Source organism: Euleptes europaea, chromosome 6, assembly GCF_029931775.1.
Source record: "Euleptes europaea isolate rEulEur1 chromosome 6, rEulEur1.hap1, whole genome shotgun sequence".
Classification (NCBI taxonomy): Eukaryota; Metazoa; Chordata; class Lepidosauria; order Squamata; family Sphaerodactylidae; genus Euleptes; species Euleptes europaea.
In genome coordinates, this window is record NC_079317.1 from 47,611,911 (window position 1) to 47,631,061 (window position 19,151).

A 19,151-nucleotide genomic window follows, 5' to 3' on the forward strand; every position below is an offset into this window, starting at 1 on the left:
TTTTCAGGCAAAAACTCTAGCTCAAATGTTATATGGAACACAACTTGACTCTCCACCCTCATGTCTTCTTCCCATGGAACGAGTGCAATCCAAGTTTCTTAGAGCTACCCTGCAATTGCCAAGATGTGTATCAAATGCTATGATCCGTTTAGAAACTGGCATGATGAAGGTGGAGGCAAGGGTTGTCTTGTCCTCGCTTTATCTCTGGCTGAAAATTAATTTCAGTCCCAAGGGTCTTCTTCCACTGATTCTTTGTGATACCTTTAGGTCAAAGTGGATAATTGTAAGGTCTGAGTCCACCTGTCAAATCCCAAACAACAGAACATCCAGACAGAGTCGTCTAAGAAGCAGTTTATTTGGGAAGCATAAGGTGTATAGCAGCAACTTACAGGAAAAGGTACGAGGACTCAAGTGGGGGGAAGCGGGCAGGTTGAAACTTATACATCAGAAAGGCACCGTTGGATACCAGGCTGAGCCTGGTTCCCATGATAGATTACAGTTATTGCGCCGGGGCACAGGCCATCATAACAAACCTCTGAGCTACTCGACCTTGACTCCAGCTGCGCTCTCAGCCTGGAGCTCACATTCTGCCCCCCCAGGGCTCCCCCCTCCCCACCTCAGCCGATGGGGCGGGTTTATCTGGATACGTAGCATGGAATTGACGCATCAGTGAGGGGCGGAGATGTGACGATGTTTAACCCATTCGTCATGGGCGGGACTGAAATGTTTCCAACGGACTAGGTATTCCAGGCCCCCCTATGAATGCAGGAATCAAGGATCTTGGAAGCCACACAGTACTCCTCCCCCCACACCATTTCAGGAACCTCTGGAGGCTCTTCTGGATGCCACTGAGACGCGGGCACATACTGTTTTAATAAACTGACCATGAAAAACTGGATGCACCCTTTTCAACTTCTTGGGGAGTTGCAGCTCCACTGTAACTTCATAAATAACTCGGGTGATAGGGAAAGGACCAATGTATTTTTCACTCAGTTTTTTGGAGGGTCGCAGAGACCGTAGATTTTTGGTGGAGAGATTTACCAAATCACCCACCCTGAGCGTCCAGCCGGGGGACCGATGCTTGTCTGCTTAAGCTTTATATTTTCTTTTGGCCCGTTCTAAGTTTTCAGTTAACCAAGGCCACGTAGACTGGATGGTTTGAATCCAGTCTGACATCTCCGCACACACACACCCCGCCCTGCCCGACGGGTCCAAATTCCTTGCCATACACAATGCGGAAGGGGCTGAAGCCTGTGGATTGATGAACAGAATTATTATATGCATACTCTGCAAAAGGCAATAGATCAACCCAGTCATCTTGATGATAATTCAAATAACATCAGAGATAACATTCTAGTACAGCATTCACTCTTTCCGTCTGTCCATCTGTTTGGGGGTGGAAGGCACTTGACAGACCTTGTTCAACTCCTACCAGTTTGAGGAAAGCTTTCCAGAACTTGGCTATAAATATAGAGTCTGAGATTATCTTGTGTGGGAAGGAATGATATTTGAATATGTGTGTCACAAATAAGTGAGCCAGTCTTTGAGCGGAGGGCATGCCTGCACAAGGGATTAAATGCACCTGTTTGGAAAAAAGGTCCGTAACCACCCACAGGACAGTTTTCCCTCGACTTAATGCTAAATCACTCATGAAATCCATGGCAATTACTTCCCATGGCCCTTGAGGCACTTCTAACGGTTTTAGTAGCCCGGTGGGCTTTCTTGTCAGACGTTTCGCAGTGGCGCATACTGGACAGCTGCAGATAAAGGAGTCCAGATCAGAACGCATACCCGCCCACCAGAATTGACGACGGAGCAAATGTAGTGTCTTTACAAACCCAAAGTGTCCAGAGGTTTTTGCTCCATGAGCTAGTTCTAACACCTCTGCTCGCAAAGTTTTAGGCACATACAATTTAGAGTCTTTGACCCATATTTCTCCCCACTGCTCAAGACCTGAAGGCAGTACATTGTTATTCCTCTCGGTTAGGCACTCACGGAAAGTGTCACGGAAAGACTGGGGCAGTCCTGCTGGAATGACAGTGTCACCCCCTGCTTGGGGTTGGGTTGGAGAATCACTGCTAGCGTCCTCTGGTGGCGGCGGAGGACTAGGAGGGACAACTCCCTTAGTGGGTTGTGGGGAGTCGCTCCTGGCCTGGGCTTGCTGCGCCTGGGCGCGCTTGAGGACTGCTAAGGTGGGGAGGATACCTCTTTGCTCTGGAGTAAACAGGGACTCGGTGGGTCGTTCCACCTTAACAGGATATTGAGGAAGTCTAGAAAGAGCATCAGCTAAGAGGTTTCTTTTGTCAGGAATGTGTTTGATTACAAAACGAAAGCGAGAAAAGAAGTCCGTCCATCTGATTTGTAGGAAGTGTCTCCAGATTGTTAAGCCGTGTTTTACTGCTGCCGTGTTTTTACTGCTCTTTTTCCCAAATGGGCCAGTTGAGCTGAGACTGGGAACATTTCTTTGAGAAATAGGCACATGGGTATAACTGGCCACCTTCCCCCTCTTGCATGAGGGCCCCTCCCATGGCTACTTCAGAAGAATCCACCTGAACAATGAAAGGGCGGTCACAATCCGGATGCTTAAGTATCGGTTCAGTTGTGAACAAATGTTTCAAAGTCTCAAAGGCTACCTGACAGTCTGGGGTCCATTCTATTTTAGCGGAGGGCTGGGTAGTGGCAACTCCTTTACCCTTGGTTTTGGGTAAGTTAGTAATCAGAAGCACAACTTGTGCAAAGTCTCTGAGGAAATGGCGGTAGAAATTAGTGAACCCGAGAAATCTCTGTACTTGCTTGCGAGTAGTTGGCGGCTCCCAGTCAACTACTGCTTGTACCTTGTCCAGGTCCATGGTTATTCCTTGGTGTGAAATTCTATAGCCTAGAAAGGTTAGCTCCATTTTATGGAATTCACACTTGGAAACCTTAGCATAGAGGTGGTTCTCTCTGAACTTCTTTTACCAGGGTGATGTGCTCATCCAAACTCTTGGAGTAGATGAGGATGTCGTCGAAGTAAACTACCACCCCTCTAAACAACAAATCATGGAGGATCTCATTAATCGTTTGCATGAAGACCCCCAGGGTCCCTTTTAATCCTAAGGGCATTACAAGGTACTCAAACATCCCAAAGCAGCTGGAAAAAGCTGTCAGTGGTTCATCCCCCTCTCGAATCCATATGCGACAATACGCTTCAACCAAGTCCAATTTGGTGAAAATGCGTCCTTCCTTTAGCTGGCTTAGGAGATCTGGAATGAGGGGAATGGGGTAGGCATTAGTCTGGGTGACTGCGTTAAGTTTGCGAAAGTCTATACACAGTCTTAAGTCACCTGTCTTTTTACGCACAAAGAAGGCAGGAGCGCAGTAGGAGGCTGTGGAGGGGCGGATGAAGCCCCGTGCCAGATTCTTGTCAATGAAGTCTTTCAATACTGCCTTTTCTTTGGGATTCATAGGATAAATCTTACTCTTAGTTAAACGTTCCCCCCCTCCACTTCAATAGCACAGTCTGTTGCGCGGTGTGGGGGTAGTACATCACACTCTTTGACATCGAAAACATCTGCAAAATCTAGATATTCGGGAGGCAATTGCAGATCAGCATCTTCTGCCGTCAAGGCAAGACGGCTACCTCTTTTTGGTGCTGTTTACATTGCGGTTGGACGAATTCAAGAGTTTGGGCTGCCCAGTGTATTATGGGGCTATGCCCCCAAAGCCAATTTACTCCCAGGACTACTGGAAAGCGGATGCAGGGCACTATAGTGAAGCAGATCTGTTCCCAATGGTCCCCCACTCCCATGGCGACTATGCCCGTTTGCCTGTCAACCGGGCCCCCTTTGAAGTCACTCCCGTCCATCTGGGCAAATCGGAGGGGCTGCGGTAAAACGCTTGCTTTTATGTTTATGTTTTTAAAAGTGTCCTCACTGATTAGGGTACGAGCACATCCAGAATCTACTAGAGCCTTAACTGCTACTTGGCCCCCCCTTATAATGTTGCAATATTACATCAAGAAACATAGTGTCTTCCACTTCTCTCACCATTAGTGGAGCTGTGGGGGGTGCAGTCACTTTGGTCTGCAGTGGCGCTCTGGTAAGCAGCGGCATTATTTGCCGCACCATGTCTGTCGCAGCGGACCCAAAATCTGACAACAACAGTTCCTGGATTTGGGCTTCCGAGGCCGATGGTGGTATTTCCATGATGCGTAACACAATTTTGGCGGCGGCGTTACTCACCTCGAACTGAAAGCCTCCGGAGCCTTCAGCCATAGCGGCCCGTAAAAAAAGGACTGTCCAATAAATCCTCAAGAGCCGCAGTGCGCGCGACCCACTGTGTTAGTAAGGAAATCCCTTCTTGGGTGAGCAGGGTCGGCTCCTCTGGCGCACCCCCAGCGGTACCGTTATTCAAGTGACGGAATTGGTTTAAAAGGTAGGACCTGGTGGCCTTCCTCCTTTTCTCACGCTGGTGCCGGTCGACCTCCCTCTGGGCACTCCAGATTCGATCCTCAGTCTCCTCTTGCAGGAGCTGTTGGAGAATTTCTTGAGCGGTGGAGGCCTTCGGTTGACCCCCCCCCCCCGGTGGTCCTCTCCTGATGAGGAACCAGTGAACCCAGGTGCTGTTGCCATGCACTTTAGGAATGAGGCAAGAACCACATTCCTTGAAAATAAAAAAAAGAAACTAAAATAAAAAAGAAAGTGAAAAGGACTTGAGTCCTATTGTAAGGTCAAATCCCAAACAACAGAACATCCAGACAGAGTCATCTAAGAAGCAGTTTATTTGGGAAGCATAAGGTGTATAGCAGCAACTTACAGGAAAAGGTACGAGGACTCAAGTGGGGGGAAGCGGGCAGGTTGAAACATATACATCAGAAAGGCACCGTTGGATACCAGGCTGAGCCTGGTTCCCATGATAGATTACAGTTATCACGCCGGGGCACAGGCCGTCATAACAAACCTCTGAGCTACTCGACCTTGACTCCAGCTGCGCTCTCAGTCTGGAGCTCACAATAATAGCCATTGAAGACAAACTAAATAATCTGGGTTTTACTCCCCTAGCACTACTTCAGTTAGGGTGGGATCAAGCTAAGTCAACTGTAAACCAAAGAGTTAAAGATATTAAGCAACAAGTAGATCTAGCAAGAGTGCCCCTGTTTATGGCTCCCCCACTCCAAATTTATCCTTGCACCGGCAGCCTATCTCCGTTACTTAGAGATAAACAAATATAGGAGGGCTTTTACCTTGGCTAGGTGCGCAGCCTTACCCTCTGCTATGCTAGAGGGGAAATTCAAGAAGATACCCAGGGCAGAGAGACTATGCCCCTGCAAATCTGAGGATTTAGAAACCACTGAACATGTTCTCCTGAACTGTAACTATTACACTATACCCCGTTCTAAGTTTATTGAGCCCCTCATACTGAGAATGGGACCTGACAGGGAAAGAGAAAAGATAGAAAAGCTCCTACAAGGAGATAATCCCTCAATCACCTCTCAGGTAGAAAAAGTTTGTACGGCTGCAATGAAAATTCGTTGCCACAGAGTAGTCTCTTAGTCCAAATGGCAGATGTAACTCGGATGTTATTTATCTTATTATTTTTATCTTTTTAAGTGACTTAAGACTCGGACTGTAAACCTTTGTCGGTAAGACCATTTTAGTCCACGTATCTTGTTTTATCTGGCCAAGGGCCGCAAATAAACTATCTGAATCTGAATCTTTCTTCCTCTTTCCTTAGTGCACTTATAAGGATACTTTGCACTTGTGTGAGTAAATTGCTTTGTAAATTAGGTAAGCATCATATGGGTTTCAGATCACCTGTAGTTGCTGAAGCCAAGGTCTATTCCCAATGCCACTTGTGTTTCCTTGGGTTTTGTAAAAAAACAAATAATAATAATTAGGAAGATAGGCTTGCCCTTCTGCCTCTTCAGGGCCCAGCTCTGCAACCAGCAAACCACTGCCAGCTCCCCCAGCGCTGAGATTCTGATCATGTGGGTTTTTGCAAAGCTGCTTAGGAATGCAAGTGGCTGGGTTGTTTTTAACAGAAACAAATGTGATTTGTAAGACCAGATCAAACATTACAAAAACGACAACACAGTAACAAAGGTATAAAAATGAAAGCAAATATATGAGATGTACCTCAAGTGTGGGCCAAAGGACCCTCAAGGCATATCCGTGCTCAATGGGACTTTCGCTTTTCTCTTTGAATGGCAAAGCCACCACGTACCCCATACTTCTTGAATTCATTCATTCGCTGGAATTATTCATATCCCAGTTAAATAGCCAAACTGCTTCTGAAAATGTTCATTGTTTGACCTCTGGCACGAGGGCCTGCTGTTCAGCAAATGCAAACCCAAATACCCTTTCAGTGTGCAGAACTTGTGCAGTTCTTTTGATTGCAGCCATGGTCTTTACTCCACTGGGTTGGCAGTCTTTAAATATTTCTTCTTCAAGCACAAGTTATTCTCACTTAACATATAGATGGCTGGCACCCAGGCAAGGCCCCCACAGCTTTTCTCAGTACATGAAGAAATGCAGGAGAAGGCGTATGCCAAGACCTACGAGTATATGTATATGAGGCAGAACGTCTTTCCACATACAGGGTTTCTATATCATTTGGACAATCACGTCTCCAGACAGCGAAAATATTTAAAGTCCAGAGAGATCTAATACCTACGTCCAGAAGCACTAAACTATATTAGGTTTGGGTAACTGGCTAATAATTCAGCTTGCCTTTTAAAATAAAAATGGCATAACTCACTGATTTCTTAAGAGCAGGAACTCTTCTAGGATCATTGTGCCATGCATTAAAATTCAAAACGTCCCACTGTATTTTTTTTACAATGAGTCACACACTTAACGTTTCAACAACATTCTGGTTGCTAGGGTACGTATAATCTGTGTGACATCTAAATTTCCTGTTAAAAAGGATTTTAGGTTTTGGAATGTAAGGAACAAAGCTCCACATTTATTACCTTCATAAATACCTCTTAGTATTTAATTATGCAAAGCGGCTTGACATTTAAAGTCTTCAAGTAAAATTGGTCTTTAGAGTTCACAGTCTGCACCTGATACTATATGCTTTCAAAAATTTTGAATGGTCTTCCAGATCTTGTTGTTTGTGATTTGGACAGTTCCTTGCAGAATTTCATTTGAGATTTAAAAAAAAATTCACTATAAGCAGGAAAAGTAACACTGTTTTTCTTGCTTAAAGAAATATTACCTGGTATAACAGATAACTGGGGCACAATCCAACTAAAGGTTATTTCTTTTGCTTTTCCAAATCAAAATGATATAACACAATGATTTCTCAGATCCATTGATTTCAGATCAGATCCATTGATCTCAATGATTTCTCAACTCCATTGAGTTCTCTAGGAGAGAGCTAAACACATCAGTAACTCCCATTGAAATGGTGGGGCTTAACGTTGACTGGACCATCTCTTTAGAATTTCATAAGCAACAGCTTGTATCCTGCTGCTGAAATATACGCAAAGGTGTTCTCCACAAAGAGACAGCCTTGTGTGGTTTCCCAGTTTCTGCTGCAGCTGCAGGCATAGTACAATGGCAACAACCTGCATGGCAGGTTTCCCCACATTTTCCCTGCCTCGGTCCCCCGCAGCCTGCATTTCTCTCCTGCCACAGGGCATTTCCATTTTTCAAAACTGGCTAGTAATATATTGTTATAGTGATGTAACACTATAACAGTCTGTTGGTCAGGTACTCTGAATTCTGAGTTTTCATTTTTAAACAATAGCACCTCTCTAACCCCTTTCTGTTGCAGAGATATACAGAAAAAGGCATGGGGATCTACCAAGTTTGCAGAAAATGGTACCTTAGCTTTTTTAAAATCTGCATAATGGACCACCCATTGCTCTTAGATATAGGATGGCACACGGATTTTGACACATACCTGGAAAAGAGAGCAATCCTGAGAAATTATAGAACATTTGAGATATCTGAAATAAAGTCGGAGCTAATTTAATGAACACACAATAATCCTTTTGCACTGAAGCTATTTTAGAACCATATAGAAACAAACTCTGGATTTCGTGAACATTAATGAGGATGGAGCTCCCTGTACTTTCAATCAGATCAGGGGGTTACAAAAATTGATCAAGAAGTAGCTTTCTCATCTAATAAACCAGGAACACCAAACTTTGAGCTGCATCCAGCAGCAAACAAGAACCCCCCTCTGGCAACCGAGAACTTCACCATTTCCACACAAGATATTTGCTAAAATGCATACATAAGTGCCATCACATTGCAACCAACTTGACTCAAGCAAGGGGTTTTCAAGACAAGTGAGAAGCTATTGCCTTCCTCTTCAGAGCCTTTCTTGGTGGTCTCCCATCTTAGTACCAACCCTGCTTAGCTTCTGAGATCTGACAAGATAGGGCTTACACTGTGCTTCCTTCCCTCCCATATTTGCTAAAATACATGGAAGAAAAGAAAAATAAATGATGTGGAAAATTGTATTTACTTTCCCCCCATCTTATTCTGAATAGCTCTTGTAACATAAAACCCAGTTGAAACACACATCAACCCTGCCATTTTTTTTATTTGGGACCACCTCAGCCCCACCTCTGTTTAAAACATTCAGCAATAGCTACAGGCAAATTCTGTGGGGCAGTGCACATGCGACATTAGGTGGATAGCAAAAACATGCTCAAAAGTTATTTTTGATCCCTACAAACTGTCCTGCTTTCCCCCCATGATACATTGAAAAGCACACGCTACGCCCCAATTTTTACTGCCTGCTAGTTTGTTTAGAGCTATAATTTTCATACATTTATTTCCTCATTTGAGGCCAAGAAGGTTCAAGATGTCTGAAAGAAATCCACAAATCACGCATTAAAAAAATTCCATTCTGAACTGAACGCTTGAGTTTTCCTTTACTCCTTCCTATGCGTGGCCTTGGACTCATGTGCAGGCAGTGTATTGAATCATATGTGAGAAAGGAAAGTCTGTCTGTGCCTCTCATATCTAACCCTCCCTTCCTACCCAATGCAAGTTAAACATGCTCCAGAGCATGCACAACTTATATCATAAGGTAAGGAAGGACTAGATGGGGATAGGGGAGGATGAAAAACAAGGAAATCTTCCGGGTGCAGGTGCTGCACCTATGCTGTCATTGGATCATCCCCTTGTTTTTCCTTTTTATGTATAGATAACATTGTTTTGGCCCATCTGCTGGATATTTTACACCACATCCCTGCCCCAACCCCCGCTGTCGCCTTACCCTGCCATCAGATCCTGTGCAATATTAATCAGCCTCTACTGAGGTAATGTTTCTGGGGCAAACATTACCCACCCACCCTCCATCTGCACAATACCTTACAGATATATGTGTGCCCATAACTCCATCTACAACAGATGGGGAGCAGATGCTTGTGTATTTACAATTATTTTTTTTAAAACAATGATGACTGCATGTATTGGAATGGGAAAATAGGCCATGGTGAGAGAGTAACAGGCCTCTGGATGGCAAATCCATCAAGTAGGAGTAAAGAGTGTTCAAAGTTTGTGTTTATGGATGTGAATAAGAAAAGTAGCTATACTTTTTTTTAATGGAGCTATGCAACACCTTAATGCAGCTTTTTTAGGTTAATGGACAAGAAAGAGTTGAAACATGAAAAGAACTATTAAAATTAGCTCCTACTTTCTTGAATACCTTCAAAGAGGCACTCATATTGAAGTCTGGGTAATATTCAGACTGTTTAAATGTGATAGATTAATTGGTTGAAAGCTTGGTTGATATATGAAGAACACCAGTGGACTTACCTAGTTATGATATGTGTTTTCATGATTATTTTTTTACATCATATAATATTCTGTGCTGTAGTCCTATGGTTATTGACTATTGATTTTTCTCATCATGTAATATTTTGTGCTGTATGGAAAATAGTTTCAAAAGATCACAATAAATGGTGTATGGGGAAAATCACTATTCATGTATAGCACACAGGTTTTTCTAGGTAAAGAATGCACATCAGTAGTAGGTGCCTTTCAGTTCTATTCATTTAACACAATTTGAGCTGGAACACAGTAACCTCCTATTATGCTTTTAAAATAATTCTTTACTAGAGACTATTTTACCCAACAGCAAACAAGGAACTTGGGCTGGAAACAAAAGATCTTTCAATCATCCTTAATGAGTCATATCTGAACTTTTTCATTGGAAACTTTCTTATTGGAATCATAAGTCAGAATACAGAATACAGAACCTTTATTGGCATTTACAGTAACAAAACAAACAGGTAAAACAGCTAGATATGGGTGTAAAAAAGGAATGAATTCACAGTTCATCAGTAAATTTTATAAAAACAATTAAATGAGGGTTCCCCTCCTTCTTTCTCCCTCCTTTAGGACCTTGGCCAGGAACTCGGCTACTTGAGTGGTAACTTCGAAGCTTTTGTCATCCAATAAATGGCCTATGTTTCCAGTAGTCATTGCAGTAGTAAATTGAGGAAGAGAACTAATTAAGCTGCATCGAAGCTGTGTGAAAAGTGGACAGTACAAGAGAATATGTTGTATTGTGTCAGGTTGGAATCATAAGTCACTACATGCAGTTCCTGTTACCGAGGACCCAGTTACCTTGCATTGCCCTATTGTAGACTCTAGTTCAGAAAGTAAATCTGAAGGACTATCCCCAAGAGGAGTTTTTTTGTGCAGCTGAAAGATTATTCTTCTATAACAAGCTGGAAGAAGATTTACAGTAATGATTCTTCACTGCAATTAATATAGTGCTATATCCCCATTCAAATCCCACACAACAAGAACTTAAATATGTTTACTCAGGAATAAATCACAATGGGTAGCCGTGTTAGTCTGTCTGCAGTAGTAGAAAAGGGCAAGAGTCTCATACCCTACCAGAAAATATTTTTGTCTGGAATAAATGTTGGTTTGTTGCAATGGGGCTAAACTATCTTATCCTGAACTGGGACCTTCTGCATGCAAACCCTGTGCTGTTCCACTGAGGCATTGTCTTTCCCTTTAGCAGAGCTGAAAACAAAAATAAAATGAATTATGAACTCATGTACTCTTCTACCATTATTTTAACTGGCCTTTTAATGGAACATGTCCTGATTGCCTGCTTCTTCTTGTCTTTGTAATCTCCGCTATTTAAAATATAACAGGTAAAGAGACCACGTTGCAGAACATTTTAAAATGGCAATGCAACCACAAAATGGTAGAACCAGGTCAACTTTTTCTCTTATCAGGTGCATCTGTAGCACTTTGTCATTCCACAGGATTATGTTCAAAGTTAACCAAAAATCACTACAATCCAGATCTGAAAAAAAGATACAAGAACATCTCAAAAAATACTGGACTGCATTGGTTTGACAATAATGTTTTCTGAATACTAACTGAATAAACAATGACAATTCCAGGCAAAACAAGTAGTCTGTCTCAGGACATGTCTATGCCAAGTACTAGACTGGGCAGAAAGTCCTCCTCCTTGGAGGATATTCCTGTATCTATGCCATACTCAAGGACCAAGGAAACTGGGAGCTTCAGAGGGAAACCCCGAACATACAATTCTAGAAGAAGCTGTATCCAGGTGGGGATCCAAGAGTCCCTGAGTGAGTATCCTCTGCAACACCTATAATTACCCCTGTTGCTCCAAGAAGGTGATGAGTTGAGCAACAGTCAAGAGAGAGTTCACATCTAGCAAAAACAGGCGTCCCATCTCACGGTTGTGCTTAGTAGCAGAAAGCTGACCCTTGTCGAGATCAATAGAAAGGGTGGAGCAACCGCAGCACGGTGAGCTGAGGTGCTCTTGTTCCCCACCCCTGCACTTTATCAAGTACCAAAACGGCCACACACACCAGCGGTTTCAGCACCTGAAAAGGCACTGGGGGGGGGGGGATAAGAGCGCTGTGGTGCAGCAGGCCCACACAGCATCTTTAAATGACTTTAAAATGGCGACGGTATCCTCATGCCAGCCACGAGGATGCTGTCACGTCTAATTTGACCCTGAAGCCTGGGCTTTGCTGCTACAACGTTCCCTGAGACCAGCTCTTGTTTAGGTAGTGGACATTGTCATGACTTGTCAGCTTTCAGAGCTTTCCTGCTTCCCAACTTCCTTGAACAGCTCATGTGCTGATCTGTGCTCTGCTATCTACCAGTAATCCCGTTCCCCTGATTGTCTGGAAATTACTGCTGAGCACAATCTGTCTGGGTAGGGCCAGCCATTTTCCACTCAGCTAAGCTGCTAAAATACATTAGTGATGATTATAGATGCAAATGTAAGAACTTTGCCTGAAGTTTAGTTGAAACACCGCTAAGATTTCCTAACTCATTTATCTGAGAATCTTTTCAAACTTTTGTAATTAAAGGGGAAGTCAGTATATCAAACACAAATGTTAAAAGAAGATTTTTTTTTTCAAAATCCCATTCTTGTTTGTATTATGCATGCACTGCATTATTTTGTGCAAGGTATGTTCTTAATTTGCAGGCTAAAAGCCATGTAGGCAATATCCAGCGTGGTCAAGCAATATCTTTTATCCTTAGCATCTAAGCCTGGGCAGTAACTTCATCACGTCAATAGGATGGAAGTTCTCATGATTTAAAATCTTAGCTGTGTTACATATCTTTTAAAAAAGGTAAAGGTCCCCTGTGCAAGCACCGGGTCATTCCTGACCCATGGGGTGATGTCACATCCCGACGTTTTCTAGGCAGACTTTGTTTTTGGGGTGGTTTGCCAGTGCCTTCCCCAGTCATCTTCCCTTTACCCCCAGCAAGCTGGGTACTCTTACATGTTGTTTATCTGCTGACATAATAAAAAGCTGTCATGAGATACCATTACTTTGCTACAGGTGCACGTGTACTGTGTAGGTGCACGTGTACTTTGCTACAGGTGCACGTGTACTGTGAAGAGCAGCTGTCCAACCTGTGTAGCTACAAAAAAGAAGACAGATCAAGAAGATGCAGTGGGGAGGAGACAGACTAAAGGCAGCCTTTCTGGATACGGTTTGGCTATCTTTAACAGATCACATAATGAATTTAGATGTGCTCCTGGACCCAGTTCTGCTAATGGGGAAGGAGGTTTTACCTGTTGCTGGGAGTGTCTTTTTTCATCACCTTTTGCCATACCAATCCATGCTTCTGTAACCTCAAAAGCCTGGACTATTGTAACGTGCTCTACATAGCTTCAAATAGTGCAGAATGTAGCTGCCTGTCTTCGGCTTAGGACTAGGTGCTATGTATGTATCAGTGTTAAAACAGCTGCATTGGCTACTGAAGTTAGAAGAACCTAGGTATGGAATGGTTCTCAAAATGTGCTTACAGGGTTGGGGTTTGTCTATATCAGATGAGTCTGAACTCAGTTGCTTTGCAGTAAGCTCATTATTTTTAAACAGGAAGGAGACTTCAGGCATGGTGGTTTTCTTTAACTTGACATAGCTAATGTAGGCCCTGCCTTCGTTATGTCAAACAGCAAAAAACCACCATGCCCGAAGAGGTTGGGCTACTGCAGCTTCTGAACTGTTCTCGCTGCACAATCAAAGAACGGTTATACTATGCTCTAGCCAGCTCAATGCAGAATGGATTCAGAAACCAACAGAAATGAGATGGCAGTTCAGTTCAATGACATCCTGCAGAAAGCGTGTCTTTCTGCACTGCACTAAATCTGCCAAACTAGCTGTTGAAAAAGTTGTGATAAAATAGGTAACTGTCGAAGTCATTGGTTTTGATGGACATATCTGTATACCTAATGTTTAATCTTTTGTGGAAACCATGAAGGTTTAACAATAATTTTACCTGCTTAGAGCTGTAGTATGGTGATATTCAGAAACACATCCAACCACAGAGAGGAAGGACTGCTCTGTGGTTAAAACCTGTTACTGGGAAAGAGGCTAAAATTAAGTTACTGGAACTGGTTTGAGAGTAAGAAGCTTTCTGCTACAAATGTTCTTATTCCCCATCCTACTAATTCAGTGATTTCCATACTTCAGTTAGTTGAGGCACATTGTCTCTATGAAAATGAGAGGCAGTTTAACTTTTCACAGGGAATTAAATACAGTATGCTACCAATTCATAATTAAATAAAATTATTGAATTTATTAAGTGAAGAAAGTATAAATATTCACGTTCTCCACACATTCAGTACTGAATTCAAATTTGCAGCTTGATTCTCAGCATGTTTAGTTGGAAGTAACACTCATTTATTTCAATGGATTTGGTTCAAATAAGTGTACTTCAGACTGCTGTCTTCATGAAAGAAACACTGAGAAAAGGTGTACATCTGATCCTGTTTTCATTCATACACATGAGGCCAGATGGGTGACCTTGGGCTAGTCACAGCTCTCTTAGAGCTCTCTCAACACCACCTGCCCCACAGGGTGTCTGTTGGGAGGAGGGGAAGGGAAGGTGCTTGTAAACTGGATTGGTTCTTCCTTAAGTGGTAGAGAAAGTCAGCATATAAAAACTAACTCTTCTTCTTTTTCTTCTTCCATTGATCCCAGCACTTAGGTTCAGATCCAGCCAAACAAGCACAACATTCTTGCCGCCACCTCCAAATGCAGCCCCAAAATGCCTCTGAAATGCTGCTCCTCTTTTTTGGTAAAAATGGGCCTTTTCACTTTCCCCTCTTTTTTTAAGATATAAATGAGCAGACACTTGGATCCTTCCCCCATTATCTCATGCTTGTCCATGAGACTGCAGAAACAATATTAGCACTTCCATTTTGGAACTTTCACAGTGATTTAAACTAGTCTCCCTATAGACACCCATGATGCGTCATGGGAGAATTACCCATCCTTACAAGGTGTCATCTGCTGTATCTAGGGTTGCCAACTCTGGGTTGAGAAATTCCTGGAGATTTTTGGGGAGCAAGTCTGGAAAGGGAAGGGGAGAGACTTCAGTGGAGCATAATGCCATAGAGTCCACCCTTGAAAACAGCCATCCTCTCCAGAAGAACTGATCTATGTAATCTGGAAATCAGGTTCAATTCTGGGAAATCGCCAAGCCTTCACCTGGAAGCTGACAACCCTAGCTGTAGCTCTTCATGAGTTTCTGTTCTTGGTTGGCCTTGCATTGCTAAAGCCTGCCCCTAGTGGGGTTGCCAACTCTGGGTTGGGAAATTCCTGAAGATTTGGGGGTGGACTTTGGGGAAGGCAGGGTTTGGGGTGGAGAGGGACTTCAGCAGGATATAATGTCATGGATTCCACACTCCAAAGCAAGCATTTTCTTCAGGGGAACTGATCTATGGTGTCTGGAAAGCAGTTGTAATTCCAGATCTCCAGACCCCACCTGGAGGTTGGCAACCTTACTGTCTAGAGAAGTGCCATGTGCAGATATTCAGGGAGTGACTTCATCTGAGGGCAGGTGATTCAGTCAATTGCTGTAAAGCATAGCAGAATTACTTGACTTAAAGGCATCTGATTAATAGGAGGTATGTTCATAGCCTCACAGGAGCATTTAATTACAAGGGCAGTATGATAGCAGCAGTTTTATTCTCTATTCTTTGTCTAATTATGGCCAGCCTGGAATTTGCCTTTTTCACAGCAGCTGCACACTGAGTTGACATCTTCATTGAGTTATCCACTACCACCCTAAGATCCCTGGCCTGAGGTCAGGTTGAAATGGGTCCAGAAAATCATCTCTTCCAAGAGCCCCTGGAGCTGAGAGGTAACCACCTGCCCAAGAATGAAAGATTGGAGACTTGCTGGAAGTTTTCCAACATAGTAGGGATCAGGAAGGCCTTTCTTATGTTCTTGTTCATATGAGCCTGTCCACATCCTCAAGCTTAACAAGCGGAAAGGTATCCACATAAATCAGACATGCAGATGCCATAGGTACATCATCTGAACACGCACCCATGCCAGCATCTAACTCAGTGTTGATCAGGGCAGTGTTGTCTGCAAAGTAAGTAGCAAATTGATCATAGCAGGCAGTTGTGTGGTCAGAGTCCAATTCCATGGGGTTATAATGTAAGAGCCCCCAAACCACATGGAACAGCCTCACCTGTTTCTCTCAAAATCCTAATAATTTTCATTGACAAGTCTAGCTGAAGAGTAATTTTATAGCATAATTATTCTTAACTGCATAATTTGGGCATGCTTTTATTCTCATCATAACTTTCAGCACATAGCTCACTTTCCTATCTTCACATCCACTCCTACTGAAAGGATAGAATCCAGGCTTTGAAAGTACTTGTCTCTTTGACAAAACTGAAAGCGCTGAAAGAACAGAGATATTATGAACAGCATTATCGAAATACCAATCAAGATTTCTGAGAGCAGACAGGGGATCAGCATCAGGCACCCTAATTCAGGCTTGAGTCAACAGTAAGCTTTTTACAGAGGTTTTGCTTCATATATATATTCTTATTCTATAAAACGAGTATATAGTGCTTTACAGTGCACTTCAAGTTAAAAAAAGGAGGAGCCTTCAGATGAAATATACTTGGAACTTAATCCCAATATAATTGATGACACTTAGTTCACAGTATGTGTCTAGTGATAAAACTTACCGCATAAAGGGTAAGCAAGTCCTAAGTAGGTCTACTCAGAACTAAGTCCTGTTTTTTTCCTATGGGGTTTATTTGTAAGGGTTTTTTGTTTGTTTGTTTGTTTAAAGGTTTTTCTTGCTTCAGGCAATTTCTTCTAGTAGTGGACTTAAACTCAGTACAATTACAATACAGATGCTTTATGGTCTGGAACTTGCTAATCTTTTAACCTTAATCTTATATATCTCCCACTGATATTAATAGGACAATGTTGGCTGTTCATGCTCCAGTTTTCAGGATTACAAACTGAAGACAACACTGCAACACAGCTCTTCATTGAAAATATCACCAACTATGCAGGTGCAAAAAGAGCACATATATGATAATGTAGCTCATTTTCACCCTGTATTGATGATCCTGGGACATACATAATCCAAGCAAGCCAGTAATTGTGAGCATGCATCCACAACAGCTATATATCCAATTGCCATGCTGAATAAGACTACTGTGTAGATGACACACTACTCAAAATCTTTGGTTCTTGTAGGTTATCGGGGCTGTGTAACCGTGGTCTTGGTATTTTCTTTCCTGACGTTTCGCAGCTGTGGCAGGCATCTTCAGAGGAGTAACACTGAAGGACAGTGTTACTCTTCAGTGTTACTCCTCTGAAGATGCCTGCCACAGCTGCTGGCGAAACGTCAGGAAAGAAAATACCAAGACCACGGTTACACAGCCCGGATAACCTAGAAGAACCAATGAACTCTGACCGTGAAAGCCTTCGACAATATTACTCAAAATCTTGTTTGAGAGCCAGCTGTCAAGGTGATCAAATAATGTGTTTGACTCTATCTAGTTTATGTTACCCCACCCTTCCTTTAATGGTTCTCCCCTCCATTTAATCCTCACAACAACCCTGCAAGGTGAGGCTAACAGAGAGTGACTGGCCCAAGGCCACCCAGTGGACTTGATGACAACTGAGGATTTGAATCCAGATATCCTAGCTCCTAGTACAACACTCTAGCCACTACACCACATGGGTACAACACCCAATGATGATCACTTTTTGGGTGACAATTACAGTGTCCTTACTGTTGAGGCAAAAAAGAGTATGGATGTGCAGCATATGTGTCAATGAGCTCTAACAGTATGACATCAGGGGGGAGCTGGAAGTAGGGTCCTGGTGTATTACTCTCTATTCCTCAAAGTGGCCCTCCAGCAAATCTAGTTGCTGATCAAGGACATTCATCCATATCAACAACATGATATATAATAAATGACTATGATAACAATGAAATTTGTTTGGTTGAATCCTAGATTTGGCATTTAATTCAGAGATAACAAAAAAGGCAGAAAATTCTAGTTAGGTTACATTACATAACATTATTCAAAACGCCTGATCTACCATTAACATTATTTTTAAAAACTAGCTAATGAAATAACATACTGTACAGAAAAACAGTTTTAAAACAGGCCAAAATTTAACAATTGGTAACTCTGTAATAGTTCCATCACCTTCAATTATTCTAATCAAAGGCTTGCATCTCTCTTTTGTTATTTATCTTCAGAGAGCAAAAATACCTGTAAGAAAAACTGGAATGCTCCACGCTTTCCTTTAAGAGAAGTAACATAAACAATTTAAAATTGCTGTCTTTGAAGTTAAAATTGACAATGTAGTGAACATACCCAAAGCTATTAAAACTATGGCTTATTGTGTAACATATGATATAAAGTGTCAAGCGACAAGCTGTTACTAAGATTTGTACAGCCAGAACCACATTTCTATATTTCAGACCAGGGCTCCCCCTTGTGACCATATGCCCTTTTGCAATAAACGGGAGAAGCTGGCCAATATTATCTACCCCAAAAGGGTAACACTCAATTGCTTGGGTTCTCTTAAAACTCAGTTTAGGAATTTCTACCCTGCCTTTCCTCCCAAGACCAGCAAAATGCTTTATGAAATTGAAAACACAATGAAATTAACAATTAAAACAATTTACAACTAAAGCATTCTTTCTTTATGTATGTTTTAACAAGTACAAACATGATCCCACTCAAACAGGGATGTACTAAAACAAACGACCAAGATATCCATTGGGAAAAAAGGAGCTCACCCTCTTCTGGTTTAACTCTTTGTACATAAAACCTAATTTAAACCAGAGGGGTGTAACGTTTGCTCTTTTCTGAGACCCCTTATATGAAACACCTGTAAAAGCACCTCTCTGTAGTGTTCTAAGGTGACATGTTATGCTGCCTCCTTGCCTTCCTTAGTATTTCCTACTTATTTTCGTTGTCACCAAAGGCTCTTGCCTTAGAATTCTTAGTTGGACACAAAGAATAGGATGGCTAACAGCGCATTCCTGACTTCTGAGGGCGAAAGCCCTCAGGAGCCAGGAAGGCGCTGCACCAGCGTCGGGGGCCCCCGTGCCGGCGTCCGGGCTAATTACGCCAGTGTTAGTGGCCCCAACGCCAGTGGGAAGGCCCAGATGCCGGTTGCTGCCAAGGCAGTGCTGCCCTGGGACACCGACGGGGCCTTCCGCCGGCATCCCACCGGCATAGAAGGCTGTGCCAGCATCCCAGGAGGCATTCCAGCGTCCCGGGAGGCGTTTCCGGTGTGGGCCGGGGGGAGGAGCTGCCATTAGGCAGCTTCCTTTCCCCGTTTGCCCCAGGTACACCAGCAGCGAGAAGAGCAAGGCTGCGCCTGCTTTTCTCTATAGGGCAAAAAG

At 42.9% G+C, this 19,151-nt stretch overlaps 1 protein-coding gene across 1 annotated transcript in view; it reads right to left on the reverse strand.

Moving 5' to 3' along the window:
* RASGRP1 (RAS guanyl releasing protein 1) overlaps positions 1-4,253 on the reverse strand; it is a 66,089-nt gene extending 61,836 nt beyond the window's left edge. Inside the window, exon 1 of the mRNA XM_056851865.1 lies at positions 4,026-4,253. Coding sequence (XP_056707843.1) covers positions 4,026-4,253 — 228 coding nt within the window. The remainder of the gene's footprint in view (positions 1-4,025) is intronic.
* Between the last annotated feature and the right edge of the window lie 14,898 nt (positions 4,254-19,151).